The 19,341-nt window shown below is 35.5% G+C and overlaps 1 protein-coding gene across 11 annotated transcripts in view; it reads left to right on the forward strand.

Moving 5' to 3' along the window:
• The window catches only part of TFDP2 (transcription factor Dp-2), a 152,646-nt gene that overhangs the window by 16,273 nt on the left and 117,032 nt on the right, over nucleotides 1-19,341 (forward strand). For 7 of the 11 annotated variants that reach the window (XM_081072983.1, XM_081072980.1, XM_081072978.1 and 4 more), the window contains exon 2: nucleotides 15,644-15,748. The exons of 2 other annotated variants lie outside the window; for them this stretch is intronic. In XM_081072983.1, the coding sequence (XP_080929109.1) occupies nucleotides 15,734-15,748 (15 nt within the window). In that variant the 5' untranslated portion in view covers nucleotides 15,644-15,733. Of the gene's footprint in view, nucleotides 1-3,458; nucleotides 3,506-15,643; nucleotides 15,749-19,341 lie in introns of all 11 variants that reach the window. 2 more of the 11 variants (XM_081072984.1, XM_081072982.1) reach the window with 1 other exon arrangement.

Here is a 19,341-nt window from a genome sequence, read left to right on the forward strand (position 1 = left end):
ATTAGTTTCAGGTAGGTGTACAGCATAATGGTTAGACATTTATATAATTTATGAAGTGCTCCCCCTGACTAGTCTAGTTCCCACCTGGCACTATACATAGTTATTACCATATTATTGATTACATTCCCTATGCTGTACATCCCCATGACTATTTCATAATTACCACTTTGTACTTCTTAATCTCTTAACCTTTTTCATCCTACCCCCCAATTCCCATTCATCAGGCAACCATCAGCTTTTTCCCTTCATCTATGAATGGGTTTGGCTTCTGTTTTGTTTGTTTGGGTTCTGTTTTGTTTGTTTCTGTTTTGTTTATTCATGTATTTTGTTTAGATTCCGCATATAAGTGAGATCATATGGTATGGGTTTTTCTCTGTCTGACTTATTTCAATTAGCTTAATACTTTTCAGTTCCATCCATGTCGCAAATGGTAGGATTTCATCCTTTTTGTAATGGCCAAATAATATTCCATTGTATACGTGCACCACATCTCCTTTATCCAGTCATCTATCAGTGGCCACTTGGGTTGCTTCCATAGCTTGGCTATTGTAAATAATGCTGCAGTGAACATAGGGGTGCATATAGCTTTTCGAATTACTGTTTTGGATTTCTTAGGATAAATAACCCAGAGTGGAATTGCTGGGTCATAATGTAGTAGTGCTATTTTTAGATTTTTGAGGAACCTTCATACTGCTTTTCATAGTGACTGCATTAATTTGCAATCCCACCAACAGTGCACAAGGGTTCCTTTTTCTCTACATCCTTACCGTCTCATTATTTTGTTGATTTCTTGATGATTTTTATTTGACAGGTATGAGGTGTTTATCTCATTGTAGTTTTAATTTGCATTTCTCTGATATCACTGATGTTGAGCATCTTTTCATATGTCTGTTGGCCATCTGTATGTCCTCGGGAGAAATGTCTATTCAGGTTCTCTGCCCATTTTTTTTTCCACCTTTTACTTTTTAAAAATTACATTTATTGGGGGTGACAGTGGTTAGTAAAATTACATAGGTTTCAAGTGTACAAGGCAAAAATTCATCATCTGTATATCACTGTCATGTGGGGCGGCCTTCGAGGTCTCTGCTCCCGCTCCCCACATAAGAACGCAGGATACGGTGAGGCCAAAAAGGAACACCCATGGAGCCATAGGTAAGGGAGTCATATCACCATATTCTCGCTGGCGGCATCTGCCTCTCTGCAATCTGCTCTTGCTAGCCCCCATTTTCCTGCTAGCGTAGCCACGGCAGTTATATTAGTGGCCAATGGCACACTGGTTACAGCTGACGGCCAACTAGCCACAGCTGATGGCCATCCAGTCACAGTTGATGGCCATTTACTACCCGAGTGAACATATTTACACGTGAGGCCGAGAGCCTGGAAACTGCACTCCTGGCTCAGTCCCCACAATCACATTGTGTGTTCATCACCCAGAGTCAGTTCTCTTTCCTTCACCATATATTTGACCCCCTTCACCCATTTTTTAATTGGATTGTTTTGTTGTTATTGTTTTTTGGTGTTGAGTTGTATGAGTTCTTTATAAATTTTGACTATTAACCCCTTATGAACGTATCGTTGTTGAATATCTTCTCCCATTCAGTAGGTTGTCTTTCCATTTTGTTCATGGTTTCCTTTGCTGTGCAAAAACTTTTTAGTTTGATGTATTACCGTTTATTTTTTCTTTTGTTTCCCTTGCTTGAGGAGACATATCAGGAAAAATATTACTAAGAGCAATATCAGAGTTTCCTGCCTGTGTTTTCTTTTAGGAGTTTTATGGTTTCAGGTCTTACATTTAAGTCTTTAATCCATTTTGAGTTTAATTTTGTATAGGGTGTAAGAGGTGGTCCAGTTTCATTTTTTTGCATGTATCTGTCCAGTTTTCCCAGCACCATTTATTGAATAGACTGTCTTTACCCCATTGTATATTCTTGCCTCCTTTGTAATAGATTAATTGACCATATAGATATGGGTTGATTTCTGGGCCCTCAATTCTGTTCCATTGATCTACGAGGTCAGACAATTAAGTTCACAAACTCATCCTAGAAATAGTGCTACATACCTCATTGCTGAATATCACTGCGGTCACCTTCAAAGTACTCCCCTTGGGAAGCTATGCACCGATGCCAAAGCCTAGTCCATCTTTCAAAGCAATTTTGGAACTCTTTTTCTGGAATGGCCATCAGAGCTATTGTCGTATTACCCTTGATGTCATCAAAATGTCTTCCTTTCAGTATTTCCTTTATCTTCGGTAAAGAAAGAAGTATTCTGATACAGTTATTTGTTTACTGGCTAAAAACTTCCTCACAGACAGTGCCGTGTATTGTTGTGATGCAAGAGCCATGAATTGTTGGCAAAAAGTTCAGGTCGTCTAACTTTTTCTCACAGCCTTTTCAGCACTTCCAAATAGTAAACTTGGTTAACTGTTTGTCCTGTTGGTACAAATTCATAATGAATAATCCTTCTGGTATAAAGAAAAGAAAATTAACAATAGCGGTGCAACAAGTTCACGAAACTAATTGTCGGACCTCATATGTGTCTTTTCATGCCAGTGCCATCCTGTTTTGATTACTATAGCCTTGTAGTATAGTTTGATGTCAGATATTGTGATACCTCCAACTTTGTTCTTCTTTTTCAAGATTGCTGTGGCTATTCGGGGTCTTTTATGGTTTCGTATATTTTAGGATTATTTGTTCTAGTTCTGTGAAAAATACCTTTGGTATTTTGTAGGCATTGCATTGAATCTATAGATTGCTTTGGGTAGCAAGGACATTTTAATGATGTGAGTTCTTATCCATGAGCACAGTATAAGCTTCCATTTATTTGTATCTTCTTCAGTTTCTATCTTCAGTGTCTTAGTAGTTTTCCGAGTGCAGGTCTTTTATCTCCTTGGTTAAATTTATTCCTAGGGTTTTTTGTTTGTTTTTTTGATGCAATTGTAAATGGGATTGTTTTCTTAGTTTCTCTTTCTAACAGTTCATTATTGGTGTATAAAAATGCAACTGATTTCTGAATATTAATTTTGTATCTTGCTACTAGTTTTTGGTGGAATCTTTAGGGTTTTCTATGTATAGTATCATATCATCCTCAAAAAATGACAGTTTTAATTCTTCCTTTCCAATTTGGATACCTTTTATTTCTTTTTGTTGTCTGATTGCTGTGGCTGGGACTTCCAATACCAGGTTGAATAAAAGTGGTGAAAGTGGACATCCTTGTCTTGTTCCTGATCTTAAAAAAAAGCTTTCAGCTTTTCCCTGTTGAGTATGATGTGAGCGGTGGGTTTGTTATATGTGGCCTTTATTATGTGGAGGTGTGTTCCCTCTATCCCCACTTTGCTGAGGGTTTTTATCATAAATGGATGCTGGATTTTGTCAGATGCTTTTTCTGCATCTATTGATATGATCATATTATTTTTATCTTTCACTTTGTTTATGTGATATATCATGTTAATTGATTTGCAGGTATTGAACCAACCTAGCATCTCAGGAATAAATCCCACTTGAAGATGGTATGTGATCTTTTTCTGTATTGCTTAATTTGGTTTGCTAATATTTTGTTGAGGATTATTACATCTATGTTCATCAGGGATATTGGCCAATAATTTCCTTTTTTTTGTAATGTCTTTGTCTGGTTTTGGAATCAGGGTAATGGTGGCTTCATGAAATGAGCTTGGGAACTTTCTTCTTGAATTCTTTGAAATGGTTTGAGAAGGATCAGTGTTAATTCTTCTTTGAATGCTTGGTAAAATTCGCGTGTTTGTTGGTTGGGAGTTTTTTGATTACTGATTCAATTCAGTTAATAATAGTTGGTCAGTTCAGATTTTCTGTTTCTTCTTGATTCAGTCTTGGAGTATTGTATGTTTCTAGGAATTTATCCATTTCTTCCAGATTGTCCAATTTATTGGCATGTAATTGTTTGTAGTATTTTTCTCATAATCCTTTGTATTTCTGTGGCATCAGTTGTCACTTCCCTTTTATTTCTCATTTATTTAGGTCCTCAATCTTTTTTTTTTCTTGATGAGTCTGGTTAAAAGTTTATCAATTTTATTTATCTTTTCAAATAACTTGGTTTCATAGATCTTTTGTATTTTTTTTTTTAAGATTCTATTTTGTTGTTTCTACTCTGATCTTTGTTATTTCCTTCCATCTACTCACTTTGGGCTTTGTTTGTTATTCTTTTTCTAGTTCCTGATAAGTGTAAAGTTAGATTGTTTATTTGAGATTTTTCTTGTTTCTTTTTTCTTTTTTTAAACTATGACTTTTTTAAAAAAATAAATTTTGGGCTGGCCCGGTGGCTCAGGTGGTTAGAGCTCCACGCTCCTAACTCCGAAGGCTGCCAGTTCGATTCCCACATGGGCCAGTGGGCTCTCAACCACAAGGTTGCCAGTTCGATTCCTTGACTCCCGCAAGGGATGGTGGGTAGCGCCCCCTGCAACTAAGATTGAACACAGCACCTTGAGCTGAGCTGCCACTGAACTCCCGGATGGCTCAGTTGGTTGGAGCGTGTCCTCTCAACCACAAGGTTGCCAGTTCGACTCCCTCCCGCAAGGGATGGTGAGCTGCACCCCCTGCAACTAGCAACGGCAACTGAACCTGGAGCTGTGCTGCTTCCTCCACAACTAAGACTGAAAGGACAACAACTTGAAGCTGAATGGCACCCTCCACAAACAATTAAGATTGAAAGGACAACAACTGGACTTGGAAAAAAGTCCTGCGAGTGCACACTGTTCCCCAAAAAAGTCCTGTTCCCCGTCCCCAATAAAATCTTTAAAAAATAAAAATAAAATTTTACTGGGGAATATTGGGGAACAGTGTGTTTCTCCAGGGCCCATCAGCTCCAAGTTGTCGTCGTTCAATCTAGTTGTGGAGGGCGCAGCTCACTGATGCATGTGGGAATCGAACCAGCAACCCTGTTGTTAAGATCTCGTGCTCTAACCAGCTGAGCCATCTGGCCGACCCCGAAATTTTTCTTGTTTCTGGAGGTAGGCCTGCATTGCTCTGAATTTTCTTCTTAGGATTGCTTTCGCTGTGTCCCATAGATTTTGGGTCATTTTCATTTTCATTTGTCTCATGATATCTTTTGATCTTTCGATTCCTTCTTTGATCTCGTTGTTGACTCATTCATTACTTAGTAGCATATTATTTAGTCTCCATGTGTTTGTGTGTTTTTCAGGTTTTGTTTTTTGTTTTTGTTTTTTTTTCATAGTTGATTTCTAGTTTCGTACCATTGTGGTCAGAGAAGACCACAGTGCTGGATTTCAATCTTCTTAAATTTATCAAGACTTGTTTTGTGGCCTAACATGTGGTCTGTCTTGGAAAATATGCCATGTGTACTTGAAAAGAATGTATATTCTGCTGCTTTTGGGGTGAAATGCTCTAAAAATATCAAATAAATGCATCTGATCTAGTATGTCATTTAAGGCCACTGCTTCTTTGTTGATTTTTTGTCTGGTAGTATCCATTGGTGTGAATGGGGTGTTAAAGTCCACTACTGTAATTATATTACTGTCGATCTCTCCCTTTATGTTGGTCAATATTTGCTTTATATGTTTAGGTGCTCCTGTGTTGGGATCATAAATGTTTACAAGGGTTATAGCCTTTTGTTGGAACAATCCCTGTTTTCACATAATTTTATACCTGAAACACCCAAAAGGGTCAGCTGAAAAACTGTTACAGACACTAAGAGAATTTAGTTATGTGGTGAGGTATTAATATAAAATTAATAATTAGAAATCTGTAACTTGCTTATATTCATACAGCTTAGAAGATAGGATGGAGAATTCCATGTATAATAGGAACAACCATCAGCTAACCCCCCCCCCAAAAAAAACCCCAAATGTAGGAATAACTATAACAAGAAATATGTAAACCCACTGTATTAGTTTCCCAAGGTTGCCATAACAAAGTACCACACACTGTGTGGCTTAAAACAACAGAAATCTATTTTCTCACTGTTCTGTAGGCTGGAAGTCCTCAATCAAGGTACTGGCAGGACCATCCTCCTGAAGCCTTTAGGGGAGGATCCTTTCTCGCCTCTTTCTGCTTCTAATAGTCCCAGGCATTTCTTGATTTGTGGCAGCACAATCTTCTCTACTTCCATCTCTCTTCATGTGGCTGACTTCCCTTTGTGTCTTTGTGTTTATCTCTTCTTTTCTATAAAGAACACCTGTCATACTGGGTTAGGGCTTATCCTGATTTCAGTATGACCTCGTCTTAATTTGATTACATCTACAAGGATCATATTTGCAAATAAGACCACATTCACAGGTACCATGGGTTAAGACTTGAACATGTCTTCTGGGGGGGGACACAGTTTAACCCATAACACCTATAAAAGGACAAAATTTTACATACCACTGAAGGATGTAGAAGTAAATTTGAGTAAGTGGAAATATACACTATGTTCTTAGATAAGAAGACTCAAAAATTTGAAGATGTGGAACTTATATATTAAATTAATTTAGGGAGGATTGACATAATCCAGTAAAAACACAGACAGTTGTTTTCCTTCCCCCGGAATAGGAGATGCATATCGCAGGGTTCAAATTGAAAAACTAGACAAGTAATCAAACTCTGAAAAAGAAGAACAAGATAAAATTGCAAGCAAATTACGTTTTAAAAAACCTATTGAATAAACTTAATATTAAGAAACAGACTGTACTGAGGAGGCTATGGAGAAATAATTACTTTTGTATACTACTGGTTGAAGTGCAAATTTCCTCAACACCTATGGAGGACAATTTAGCAATGTCTTTTGTTAAGCAATATCTTTGTTATAGCATTATGGGTGGCCAGTTAGCTCTGTTGGTTAGAGCACAGTGCTCTTAACAAGCTTGCCGGTTCTATCCCCACATAGGCCATGTGACCCCACATGTGAGCTGCGCCCTCCACAACTAGATTGAAACAACTACGTACTTGACTTGGAGCTGATGGGTCCTGGGAAAACACACTTAAATTAAATAAAAAGTATATATATGTGATATATATATGATATATGTATATATGTGGCATTAGATCAAAGGATTCCACATGCGAAATTCCATATGTATAAGGGTATTCACAGAACCATTGTTTATAATAACAAAAGATTGGAAACCCAAATTCTAACAAGAGGGAACTGATTAAATAATGTTATGTTCATATAACAGAATATTAGGCAGCTGTAAAAGAGAAAGAAGATATTCTCTTTGTACTGATTTGGCAAGATCTGAATGCTATATTGTTAAGTGTAAAAAAGCAAGTTATACAGAGCTAAATATTTAGCTTTTTTAAAAATGAGAATACGAGAATGTTTTTGTATTACTTGTATTAATGTATGCTAACTTGGGCTGAGGCGTAAGATCCTTAAGTATTGTGACTGTCTATGCAGAGGTGTAATTGGCGTAGGAGGGAAATGGGGAGAATGACATTTTACTGTGCACCTTTGTACTCTCTGGCTTTCCTCGCTTTTAATTAATTTTTTTTTACAAACGGTAATGTATTAACAAATAAATTAAAAAGAACTATCACATAAGTTTTATTTTTAAATGGCTAGGATGCTCATGCAAATAAGACAAGTGATCTTACACTGTACCAGTTTTCCAGAAGTCTCTTTTAGATCATTTAAAAGTATATAATACTTAATTTGTATTTTTCAACATTTACAAATAACAGAAACTTTCTTTAATATGTTTTAAAAGTCTTAAATTACTTCAGAATGAAAACTGTTTGAAATTTATTGTTTTATGATATGGAACATGCAGATAGTAACATTTGTCTAAATTTTATTGTACATTTTAGTTCTATATGACATTGGATAAGTTATTTAAGCTTTCTGACTCAATTTTCCCTCCTGAAAAATGGAGATAACTATTCTGTAGGGTTATTTTGAGGAATTACATAATAAATAGCTCTTAAGATGCTGTTCATAAAACTTTTATTTTCATTTGAATAAACATTAGGTATTTATATAAGTTCAGTGGTATTCTAAATGAGAATTAGAAATTATGCTATTTTTTTCACAGATTGCTTCTTTTTGATTGCCCTCATTTTTGTCTTCTTGGCCTCAGGGATAAATTGAATTTTGTGCTTGCATAGTTCTCTGTATAGTACTTTATGTGTAAATTTATATTAATACCCAGTTGAGATTTTTAAAACTCATCTAGCCTGCTGAGATGCATCAACAAAGGATAAGTCTTAACATTTGTATTACTAATCTAAAACTACGTTGATTTGGAAATGAGATTTGGCTAAAGAGCATGTGTGCCACAAGTGATCTAATCCATGTAGTCATTGGGTGTAAGTGAATTAATGGTTTAAAATTTGGCTTGTACCGCTGGATATTATAAGAGAACCCTTTGTTAGGTTCTTGGCAGAATCTTGAAATGTGATTTTGTTCTAAATTTGGGTGATTTCTTCTAATGTTGCTTCTTTGGACAGGGCAGAAATATATCTTCTCTCTTAGACTTTTGTTTCAATATTAATAATTAAGAACAAATAATAAATGCTATGATCTATGAAAATGTTTGGAACAAAAGTATCCCTTAGGTTTTGTTGGGGAAGCATGCATAGGAACATGTCATTAATCCAGTTTTGCCAGGGAATGAGGAAATAATTCTTTTGTGGGGGGAAGAACTCCACTTCAGTAAATTTACTTGGTGAAATATAATTCTGTGTCTAATTTTCCTTTGGAATTAAGCTGCCAGTTGTCAATTACTTTGTGCATGTACTTATCTATCTCCTGGCCCATTTGCTCCCTTTCTACTGAGTGTAATTGGTTTCGTGTCTGAAAATCAAGATAAGCAAATTTAATAAGAATTTTATATTAAAATTAATAAAATGAAGGAAGGCTTGAGGACTCGAGTTGTTAACTATGTAGTATATTGGTTTTATGAAAGCTAATTTGAAAACTGGGGACATTTTTTTTGCTTGTTTCTGAGCTTTGAGTTTTTCCAATGGGTTAAGGTTGTTTGTTAGATTAATGAATTATAGATCGTGAATATAGACTTACCTGATTTGGTCCAGAAATGAGTGTTTCAGTTACTGAATAATTATAGAATATAACTGATATTGGTGGTTTTCAAAGAATTAAAACGCAGATAATTTTTACTTAATCTTTGAACATAATTTAGTCTTAGTTCAACTCTCTACTTAAAATCTTTCTGAGGCTTCCCACTAATCTGATTTTTAAAAAAAATGTTGATGGTTCTATGGCAGAGCAGCTTTTAGTATATAAAAGTGTTTTTAAAATTTTACTCTTTCCTACTCTTCATTTTACCTTAAAAATTAGCAAAATTAAATATACCATATTAAAATGGTTTTCCATAATAAGTTTTTAAAAAAATTATGAACACAGGTCTAAGGCTGGTTCCAAAACACTTTTTGTTCATGATAAGAAAGTGACACTCAAAATTCTAGATAACTTAGTAACATTTCAGGTGTGAATGTCTTAAATGTTTCTTTTTATTTTCTGCTGCCAAGTCATATTAAATGGGATTATCATATATTATTAAAGGATGGAAATAAGTAAAATATTGAGTATATAATTAATTTAATAAATATTTCTTAAAAAACAAATACTATCTGACTCTTATGTGCCAGACACTGGATATTATTACTATTTTTTAAAATAAATTTTTTATTTGGGGAATGTTGGGCAACTATGTGTTTCTCCAGGACCCATCAGCTCCAAGTCGTCTTTCAGTCTAGTTGTGGAGGGCACAGCTCAGCTCCAATTCAGTCACCGTTTTCAATCTTCAGTTGCAGGGAGCACAGCTCACCATCCCATGCAGGAATTGAACTGGCAACCTTGTTGAGAGCTCGTGCTCTAACCAACTGAGCCATCAGGCCGCTGCTGGATATTATAATAGTAAACAAAATAGATAGGGTCCTTGCCCTCATGGAACTTACACTGTAGTTGGCAGAGTTAGATCACATTCTGATAATCACACAAATAGGTAGTGACAACCCAATGTGTACTATAAAAGGAAAAAGGAGAGCATCAAGTAGATATCCCTGTCCTAAATTGGGTAGTGGGAGCAGGACAGTTTTTTACCTGAGAAAGTGATATTTGAGAAGAGATCTGAAGGGAGAGGAGTTAACCATTGGTGAAAATTCCAGGCGGAGAAAACAGCATGTGCAGAGGCCCTGAGGCCAGAGGAGCATGTTTTTAAGGAAAGACCAGATCAAACACGAAGGATTGAGTCATTAAAATGTGATCACTGTCACCAGTTTAGAAATAGCAACTCTAAATATATCGTCAGTAGGGGACTAGTGAAATAAATTATGGTATAACGATGTAAAGGAATACTATGTAAAATAAACGAGGAAGTTTATACTACCTATTCAAAAAGATAAAGAAAATTCCAGTTTAGTGTTGAAATTTTAAAAAAGGAGGACCTAAAAAGGGTTAAAACCCGACCCAGTGACATATGACTTGTCCTATATGAAAGGATTCTTTTAGTATAGTAAGTTATCTTTTTTATATGGATTTACTGTAATGGTATTTACACATTTTGTTATATTTTGAGGATATATTTCTTGTATCTCAAGTCCAGATATATTTTGTAAATCAGCATAGTAGTTAAGAACGTGTCTGCTAGTCTGAGATCCTGGGTTGATATTCTGGCTTTGCCATTCACACAGTTAAAAGGGCAAATTACTTGAACTTTCTAAAGCTTAGTCTGTAATCTGTAAAATGAGAACAGTAATAATATTTAGCTGATAGAGTTGTGGTATGAATTATATGAAATCATACGTATGAAGTACTAAGGAGAGTGCCTAGGTATGCTCATAAGCTAAGAAAAAGATACTATCACTTTCTATGAAATATCTTCTAATTAATACCACGTATCAAAAGGTAGAGTATAGAAAGAGAATACTGAAGGCAGTTATGCCAAAAGTTATTGTAGTTGACTCTGAGAGGTTGAATTATGGCTGATATTTGTTTCTTACTTTATTGTTTTGTATATTTTCCAAACTTTAAAACATGAGCATGTCTTTGAAATTAGTAATGTCTTCCTTTAAATATGCTGCCTTTGCTGAAATTTAATTTTTAGTAGCATCTTTTCCAGCAGTGTTAAAAAAGACTGCAGACCCCGACTCAAGTGATGTCAGCTCTACATACTTATTCATAATTATTTTTGCTTTTTTCCTTGTATTTTGAATAATGTTGTACCACTTTAAAAGGCTTTGTGGCCAGAGCTGCTAAATTGTGATTGGAAAGGAAAAGGGCTTGCATTTCGAGACCATCTGTGGGACTTACATTGTCTGAAACTGACAAGAGATCATGGCAGATGGTGGGGTCACAAAGACTGACTTTTTGAGCTTGACATAATGTGTTCATGAAAGTGGAAGAAGAAATCCGATTTATTTTTTTAACCACAGAAAACTTGGTGGCTGGAAGAAGTGTCCAATTGTTGAGAATGGATAGAGCATAATGCATCGCTGCACATGACCAGTTTATTTTTGAGAATCGCCGTACGGCCAAAAATGGCAATTTCTTGAAACATTTGCTGTCATGTTTATTTACTTTCTAGACTCTTGGCTTAAGTCATCATACATTGCAAATAATTTTTAGCTTAAAGACAATGTAAAAGAAAGACAAAAACTTTAAAAATGCTTAGAAATGTATATGTTTTTAAATTAAAAGGTTATAAGCTGTCAGTCAATACAAAGCCAATACAGCATACTTCTTCGTTTCTAACTGAATGAAGCCGAGTTCTCTGTCACAATCCCATTTCTTTTTGTAACATTTATCTTAATGTAATTTTTTTGTAATTTAAGTTTGCATTTGAAGGTTTATGCCTACTGGTTCTCTCATCTACTATGACGTCTCCGGTGCCTTACACATAGGGGGTACCCCATTCAGTGTTTGCTGGATGAATAAATAAATGAATGAATGAAGTTATTGCCTGTTCCTGTTAATTTTAGGAGAATTTTTCTTAACCACAATAAAACACTTTTTTCTTGTTTTAGGATTTATGCTGTGGTATTTTTCACTTCTGTGTGTGAATTACGTATTATTTATTTTGGAGGAAGAAACCTTAATTTGTCATAAATCAGTGAATTGCTTTTCCCCCTAATACTGTTTGAGTGCTAACCTTGTGCTCGGCAGTATCTTAATAATTTTTCATGTCTTGACTCATTTAATTAAGTAGACATACTATTACTGTTTTGCAGGTGAAGAAATTGAGGCACAGGTATGTTAAGGTAAATTTGCTTGAGAAACTCATACACTTTGTCTTTCTTTCAAACATTTATCATTTTGGTAACAGTTAGAGGTTCCAGTTTGTGCTAGCTCTGGCGAGATGATACAAAGCAAATATTAAACAAAATTATGTTTTGTTTTGTCAAGCTCATTAATGTGACTAGGCACTGTTTTTATTGGTAGCCTATTGCTATAGTGTGCTGAAATAATAACACTCTGTTAGGCCACTCAATAGTGTAGCCCTTAGGAAAATAATACCTTATTGAATACTGAATATAGTAATAAAGCAGATGCATGGAGACAAGCAGCTCGAGCCATTACAACCATACTCTGGACATGAAGAAATGGGGAGAAGGGAAAAAGGACATTTATTAGCCATATCTGGTAGCCCAGCCCAACAATGTTTGATTATATTTCATTGGCTAGAATTCCATTATATGGTCAGCCTCTCTGAGGGGGAGACTGAGAATGTAGTATTTTTAGTTGGGCACATTGCCACCTTCAACTTCTCCTAAGGAAGAAGAAGAAAATGATATTGGGTAGGCAACAATGTCTGCTTTGAATAGACATAGCAGGTTTCTAACATTTTACAGGTATTTTGGATGAAAAAGACTATTGTTTTTTTCCTTATAACTACATTTTAGAAGGTAATCTGAAAAATTAGGTAATCATTAGGTAATCTGAAACATTTAAAATTGAATTTTTTGTGGTTAGGAGTATTCAGCGTTTACTTGGGCATTTGGAGGGCATTTGGCACATTGACTTGGTCACTTCCATTATATAACTTGTCACTTTCATTGTATCTAATTTACTTCTAGTAGAATCCTGAAAATGTCGGTATATCTATTTTTCAGATGAGGACACTAAAACTCAAAGAGGTTAAGGCACTTGGTCAAGGTCACACAGCTAATAAGTGTCAGAGCTGAGGCAGCCTAAATTAAAAAAAAAAATCCATGCACTTTCCAGTTTGCTAACAATGCTGCTTTATTTATTAGAGGCGTACTTCAAGCTAGACTCTTAGAACTATGTGTTATTTTGTTGTTTTTCTATTAGTTCTTGCTCTTTCTTTTCTTCTTCCTTTGAGCTCCCACTGATCTTTTTAAGTTGCTTAATGAATGAAAAGAAGTACAAATTGACCTCTAAGTACTGTTTGAACTGCACATTACAGGTTTTATTACTTTCATTGTCGTTCAGTTCTAAATATTTCAAATTTCCTTAATTCCTGGGATGTTTGAGGAGTAATATTTTTTTATTTTCTAAATATATGACTTTTAACGTTTTTTAAAAAAATGGCTGATTCCTAATTTAATCACATTGTGATCAGAGGCCATAAGCTGTATAATATTGCTTCTTTGAATAGTTACTACTTCTTTGGTGATTTTACATGAGGACAAATTTTGTAAGTATGATTTTTAAAGAGATGTTTCATATCTGTTAGGTCCAGAAGTTTATGTAGAGCTATTAGATCAAGCTTGGTTAAAATATTAACATTCAAAATGAAGTACTTATGTTAGCCTAAATTCTTAGTTTTAATTTTCGTATGTCAGGTAGTTTGATGAATGGTATATCAGGAACTTGTGCTTGATTATTTATTTCATATTTATAACACTGAAGAGGAAATGACAGATAATTGGCGAATGTAAAACAGTGAACTGTAGGAACTTGGTTTTCATATTAGGTCACGATGGACCTTGTGAGCAAATCTGCAGCTGCAGTGGGAAAGCGAAAACCGGAATTGTAGTTCAGGTCTCACTTGGATTTTTAAAGTTGTTTTCTTTATCATTGAAAAAGCATAAACTCGGTGTTTTATTGAAAAGTAAAAAACATCTCTTTTTTCCAGAAAGTTTTACTTGTGGATTCAAATTCTAGCATATAATACATTTTGGAGCCTCCATTTTTTCAAGCCCCTATTTTTAATGGTCTTTCCTAACTGACTTTTATTTTATCCTTCCCGTTGAATGTCCTATTAAAGTTTTAATTTTGAAATTCAATTTTAAGAGAAAAGTTGTAAAAATGGGTAAAGAACTCCTGGATACCCATTACCCAGATTCACCAATTGTCAACATTTGGCACATATGCTTTATAATTCCCACTTTCTCTATGTATACAGATTATATATATATATATATATATATATATATTTTTTCATCATTTGAAAGTAAGTTGTTGTTGTCATCCTTTTCACTCCTAAATATTTTGGTGTATTCTTTCTAAGAACAAGGACACTTACTTAAAAAAAAAAAGCAAAACAATGCAATTTTGTGATCAAAAGCAGGAAATGTAACAGTGAAACAATACTATTATCCAGTCTGTGGAATATATTTTCTCCAGTCGCCCCAATAATGGTCTTCATAGCATTTTTTTTTTTTTTTTTTTTTGGTCCGGGGGCCAATCCAGGATCATGGGTTGAATTTAATTTTCATGTGACTTTAGTTTTTTTTAATCTGCAATGTTTCTGAGGCTTCTTTTTTTCCCCATAACACTAACATTTTTGAAGAATTCAAGCCATTATTTTACAGAATGTCCCTCAATTTAAATTTCTCTGATTATTTCCTCATAAATAGAGTTAGAGTATGCATTTTGGGTGAAAATACCTCAAAAGCAATACTGTTCTATCCATTCAGTGCACTTGAGGAGATGCAGAAGTTGGTTTGTCCCATTGTTGGTGGTCCCTTGGTAGCTTTGATTATTTTGACTAAAATGGTGTGTGTCAGGTTTCTTCACTGTAAGATTTGAAATACGTGTTTTGTGGGGAGGTATTTCAAGACTATGTAAATACCATTTTTCTCACCAGCTCTCATCTACTAGTTTCAGCATCTGTGATTATTCTTGCCTAATCAGTTATATAAAACCACAAATTGTGAGTTTCGAACTGTATCATCTCTTTATATTTATTAGTTGGCATTATATTGCAAAGAAGAGCTTTCCTTTCTTCCTCATTATTTGTTTATATCAGTATGCACTCCTGGAATATTATTTTATTCAACGGGTTTATAGTCTTATAATCTGTTACTATCAGTATATACTTTGGTGCTCAATTGTCTAATTGTAGGCCCTTTAAACTGGCTCCTGTATACTTTTGATATGTCTCCATCATTTTTTGAGCCTTTCCTTACTTTAAGTGCAGTAAAATGTTCTAGATTTATCTTGTACATTTCCTGCCCCAGCCCTGGAATTTGCTGTTTCTCCTAGAAACCTTGGCAGTTCTTTCAATGGGTTGTCTAAAGCAACACAGTATAATATTTCAAAGCCCAGGCTCTATCATTTGTTAGCTGAGTTAACTAAGTTGATTTGGTCAAAATATTTAACCTCTCTAAACCCTCATTTTTATCTGGAAAATGAGGATTAAAATGGTATATATTTTATAGTTTTGGTATGAGGATTACTATAGTAAGATGTAAATGTTGCCTGTTATTATTATTATTACATTATTATTCCCTCTTTTTTCCTTTTTTAACAGGATGTTCTTTTAAAGAATTACTGAAGACAAAGTTTTTTTATTTTTGTTTTTTAATGGCTTTACAGAATTTTAAATCAAATTTAATTTGACATGACGGCAAAAAATGTAAGTATTTGTACATTTTTAAATGTATTTTTAAAGTGGGTTGTACTTTTTCCTACAGATATTTTTTTCACTATTACAATTAATTAAATTCAATTTGCTGGCATTAATTTATAATTGTTCTTGTTTATTCAAAGAATGGATAGTAAACTTTACTGCTATTGAATATAGTACTCATATGGGCATGGTAGCATTCTTATAAATTGCTGCCAATCTGCTCCTTCTCAACAGCTGCAAAATTGCTATTTCTAGAAAGTTTCCCACCCTGCTCCTTTGTTGGGTATTGTAATAAATTTGTTTTAGTACTTGCTAGAGAGTTCCTTGGCCTTAATGAAAAAAAAATCACTATTTTCTTTGGCTTAGTTTTTTTTTTTGGATTTACTTAGGGCAACGTGTGTATCAGATGTTGTTCAGAAGAAGTTTGCTAGCCTCCATGACATTATTCCTAGGGGATATTAGACCTTGGATGTTTGGGAGAAGTTATTCAATTATTTTTTTTTTTGCTGGAGACTATCATTTCTGAATCTACTTTCTTTCAAGTTACATTCTTATTGTTACCGTGTATTAGTGGATTTGTTTCCAGTTACGGTGAAGGATTATGCCAGAAAATAAACACTAAAACATAGAGGGAAATAACTTACTCTAATTACTGTTTCCAGATTATTATGTTGAAATCTTTGTTTACAGTTTACAGAAACAAGCTTAGAATACCTTAAACAAAAAGGGAATTTATTATAAAGATATAGGGATGTCTCAAGGAATACAAGAGTAGGAATTTAGTGGGCTCTCAGAAAGATCTGGGTCCAGAAACTTGAAATCTACCAGGATGTGAGGCAGTATTTGGTTTCCATTTCTCCTCTCTACTTGTCTCTGTGCATCTGCTTCATCACTCTGGCTCTCTGCAAATTATCGTCCTCAGTTTTCCAGTCCGCATCTCGATCTACTCATACATGTCACAGAACTAGCCTGTTCAGGGAGGGAGGGACGGAGGCAGCCTCACAGATTGTCTGCCTATGTCAGCTCCAATTTCAGACTCCTTGGGAAGGACCCCTGGCACTGCTCACGTCTCATATCCACTAGAGGTTTGGTTATTTGTGACCAGGAGAAGCAAGCATTATGTTGAATAAAAAGGTCTCCCTGTGAGCCAGACAAATAGTCCTAAACACAACCCGGTATACATTTAAAGAATAGCCTTTTTTTTTTTTTTTTAAGAAAAAGAAACACTTATTACTTAACTCTGTTTTCCTGTTATTAACCTTGCTTTTAACATGCATTAGTAGCTATAAGCAGATGTAGATTATGCTTCATTAACATTTAATTAATTTTGTTAGGATAAATTATCAGGCATAGTCTGCTTTAAGACTCTGTATACGTATTTGTTAAAGTTCTGTTTGGAGAAAAGAAGCAGCAAAATTTTAGTCTGTGTATTGGGAATTATCTTGTAGGATATTACCTTGATTTTTCTCTCCCTTAGAAAAAAAGGGGATGTGAAAGTTATCCTGAGCAACAAGATGGTTAATGTTAAAATAGCAAGTATATTGTGGCTTGTATATTGTACCTGGAATCAAATGTAATCTTAGCCATAGGTACAGTTTGCTATAATAAAAATTGTTTGCTGATGGAAAAGTTGTTTCCAGAATTAACACTGGTTCAAATACTATCAAGTATTTGAACCAGTGTTAATTCTACTCCCATTATTTTGTCTTTATATTTGGAAGAAGTCAAACAATGAGCAACACGTTACTCCTCCTGCTATAGCAGCCTCCGGGGAGAGAGATAAGTGATGAGCTGACCCTCTTCTCCTACTCTGGAGTTAGGGACCTGGAGAGATCCAGCCTCAGACTGCACTGAAGCACGTGGGAAAGAATTAAAATAGGCCATCTGAAAATATCCGGCCAAGCGTACTAGCCATTCTGCAGTAGATGAGAACGTTTTTTGTGACTTTTATATGTTTTTTTCAAGATACTTACTAAAAGGATTAGACCAGCTTACAATGCCATAATTAATTCATTCTCCTCTTTCCCTTCTCTGCCTTTCTCCCACATATGCTATATGTGCCCAGCACTGTTCTAGGATTCTGCCTTCTTGGGGCTTAGCACATAGTGAGAGAAGACAATAAATAATTATATGATGTCAGGTAATGATAACTGTTATGAAGAAAAATAAAACAGGGTAATAGGAGAGTGATGGGAATGAAGGAGTGCTCCTTCAACTAGGTGCTCAGGAGAGAACTCTGTCAGGAAATGACATTTAGACAGAGCAGTGCTTTTGAGTCTCAATCCAAGAAGCAGCCAGCCACGTGTCTATCTGGCCAAAGACCATTCCAGGTAGAGGCAGGAGAAAGTGTGGTTGTTCAAGGAACAGCAAGATGATTGGCTTATAGCTGGAACAGGGTAAGCAACGGAGAGTGGTGGGAGATGAAGTCTAAAACAAAGCAGGAGCCAGAGCCCGTGGAGCCTTGAAGATTGGGGCCAGCGCTGTGTATTTTAAAAACAGCGAAGAGCTATTCGAGGTTTTGAGGAGAGTTACATGACCTGACTTAACATTTTTAAAAGTTTGTTCCAGCTGCTGAGTGAATAGACTGCAGAGGGGAGTAGTAGAAGCAGGGACTTGTTTGGTACTTATCCCAGTAGTTCAGACAACAGAGCGTGGTGATTTCGGCTGGGCTGATGGTATTGGAGAGGGGGAAAAGTGGCTGCATCCAGGATGTATTTAAAGGGACAGTCATCAGGACTTACTGAATAACTAGGATTCAGGGACAGGGAGGAAGTTAAAGAAGACTTCTGAGTATCTGGCTTGTATAACTGCTGTTTAATAAGAAGAGGAACTCTTGGGGAAGTGCAAAATTTTGTGTCAAACTCAGAAACTGTTTTGAATATATTAAAGGTGAGGGCCCTAACCAATCCAGGTAGATTCTGGCTAGGCAGTTGGATAAATGACTCTGGAGCTCAGGAGAAAGCTTGGGGCTGACTACAGAAGTTTTGGAGTCATTTTATATGAAATTATTTTAAAGCAGTGGGACTGCATGAGATTATATTGTAAATTCATGAGGACCAAGGTCTGAGCACAGAGGCTCTCCAACATCTAGGGAGGAGAGAAGCACAAAGGAGATTCAAGGAATGGCAGAAAGGAAGGCAGCAGTGTTATTCTGATGATCTGGAAGCCAAGTGAAGAACGAGTTTCAAGAAGGTGGGAGTGATCAATTGTGTCACATGTAACTGAGAAGTGACTCAGATGTGGAAGAGATTGCCCAGGTCTTACAGAGGCATCATTTAAAATATATTCAGTTATTTACATGTTTATTTTTTGTTTCCCATTTTGCACTTCACTTTTCAGACCAGGTTTTTGTGTAGTTTCTTTTGCCTTATCCATGCCTTACTGCATCTCTTATGGTTCCAAGTGGTAGAAAGCCTAGTCACAATAGTTTAAGGCAAAAAGTGGAATGTATTGGTTCACATAACTGAAAAGTCTGGAGTACCCTGGCTTCAAACACATCTGGATTCAGGAGATCAAAGGATGGTATCAGGGCTTTTTCTCTATTTCCATCCCTTTCTCCTATATGGTGGCATAATAGCTTACGTTGGCCTTACAATGTT

The sequence above is a fragment of the Rhinolophus hipposideros genome (assembly GCF_964194185.1).
Source record: "Rhinolophus hipposideros genome assembly, chromosome: 14".
NCBI lineage: Eukaryota > Metazoa > Chordata > Mammalia > Chiroptera > Rhinolophidae > Rhinolophus > Rhinolophus hipposideros.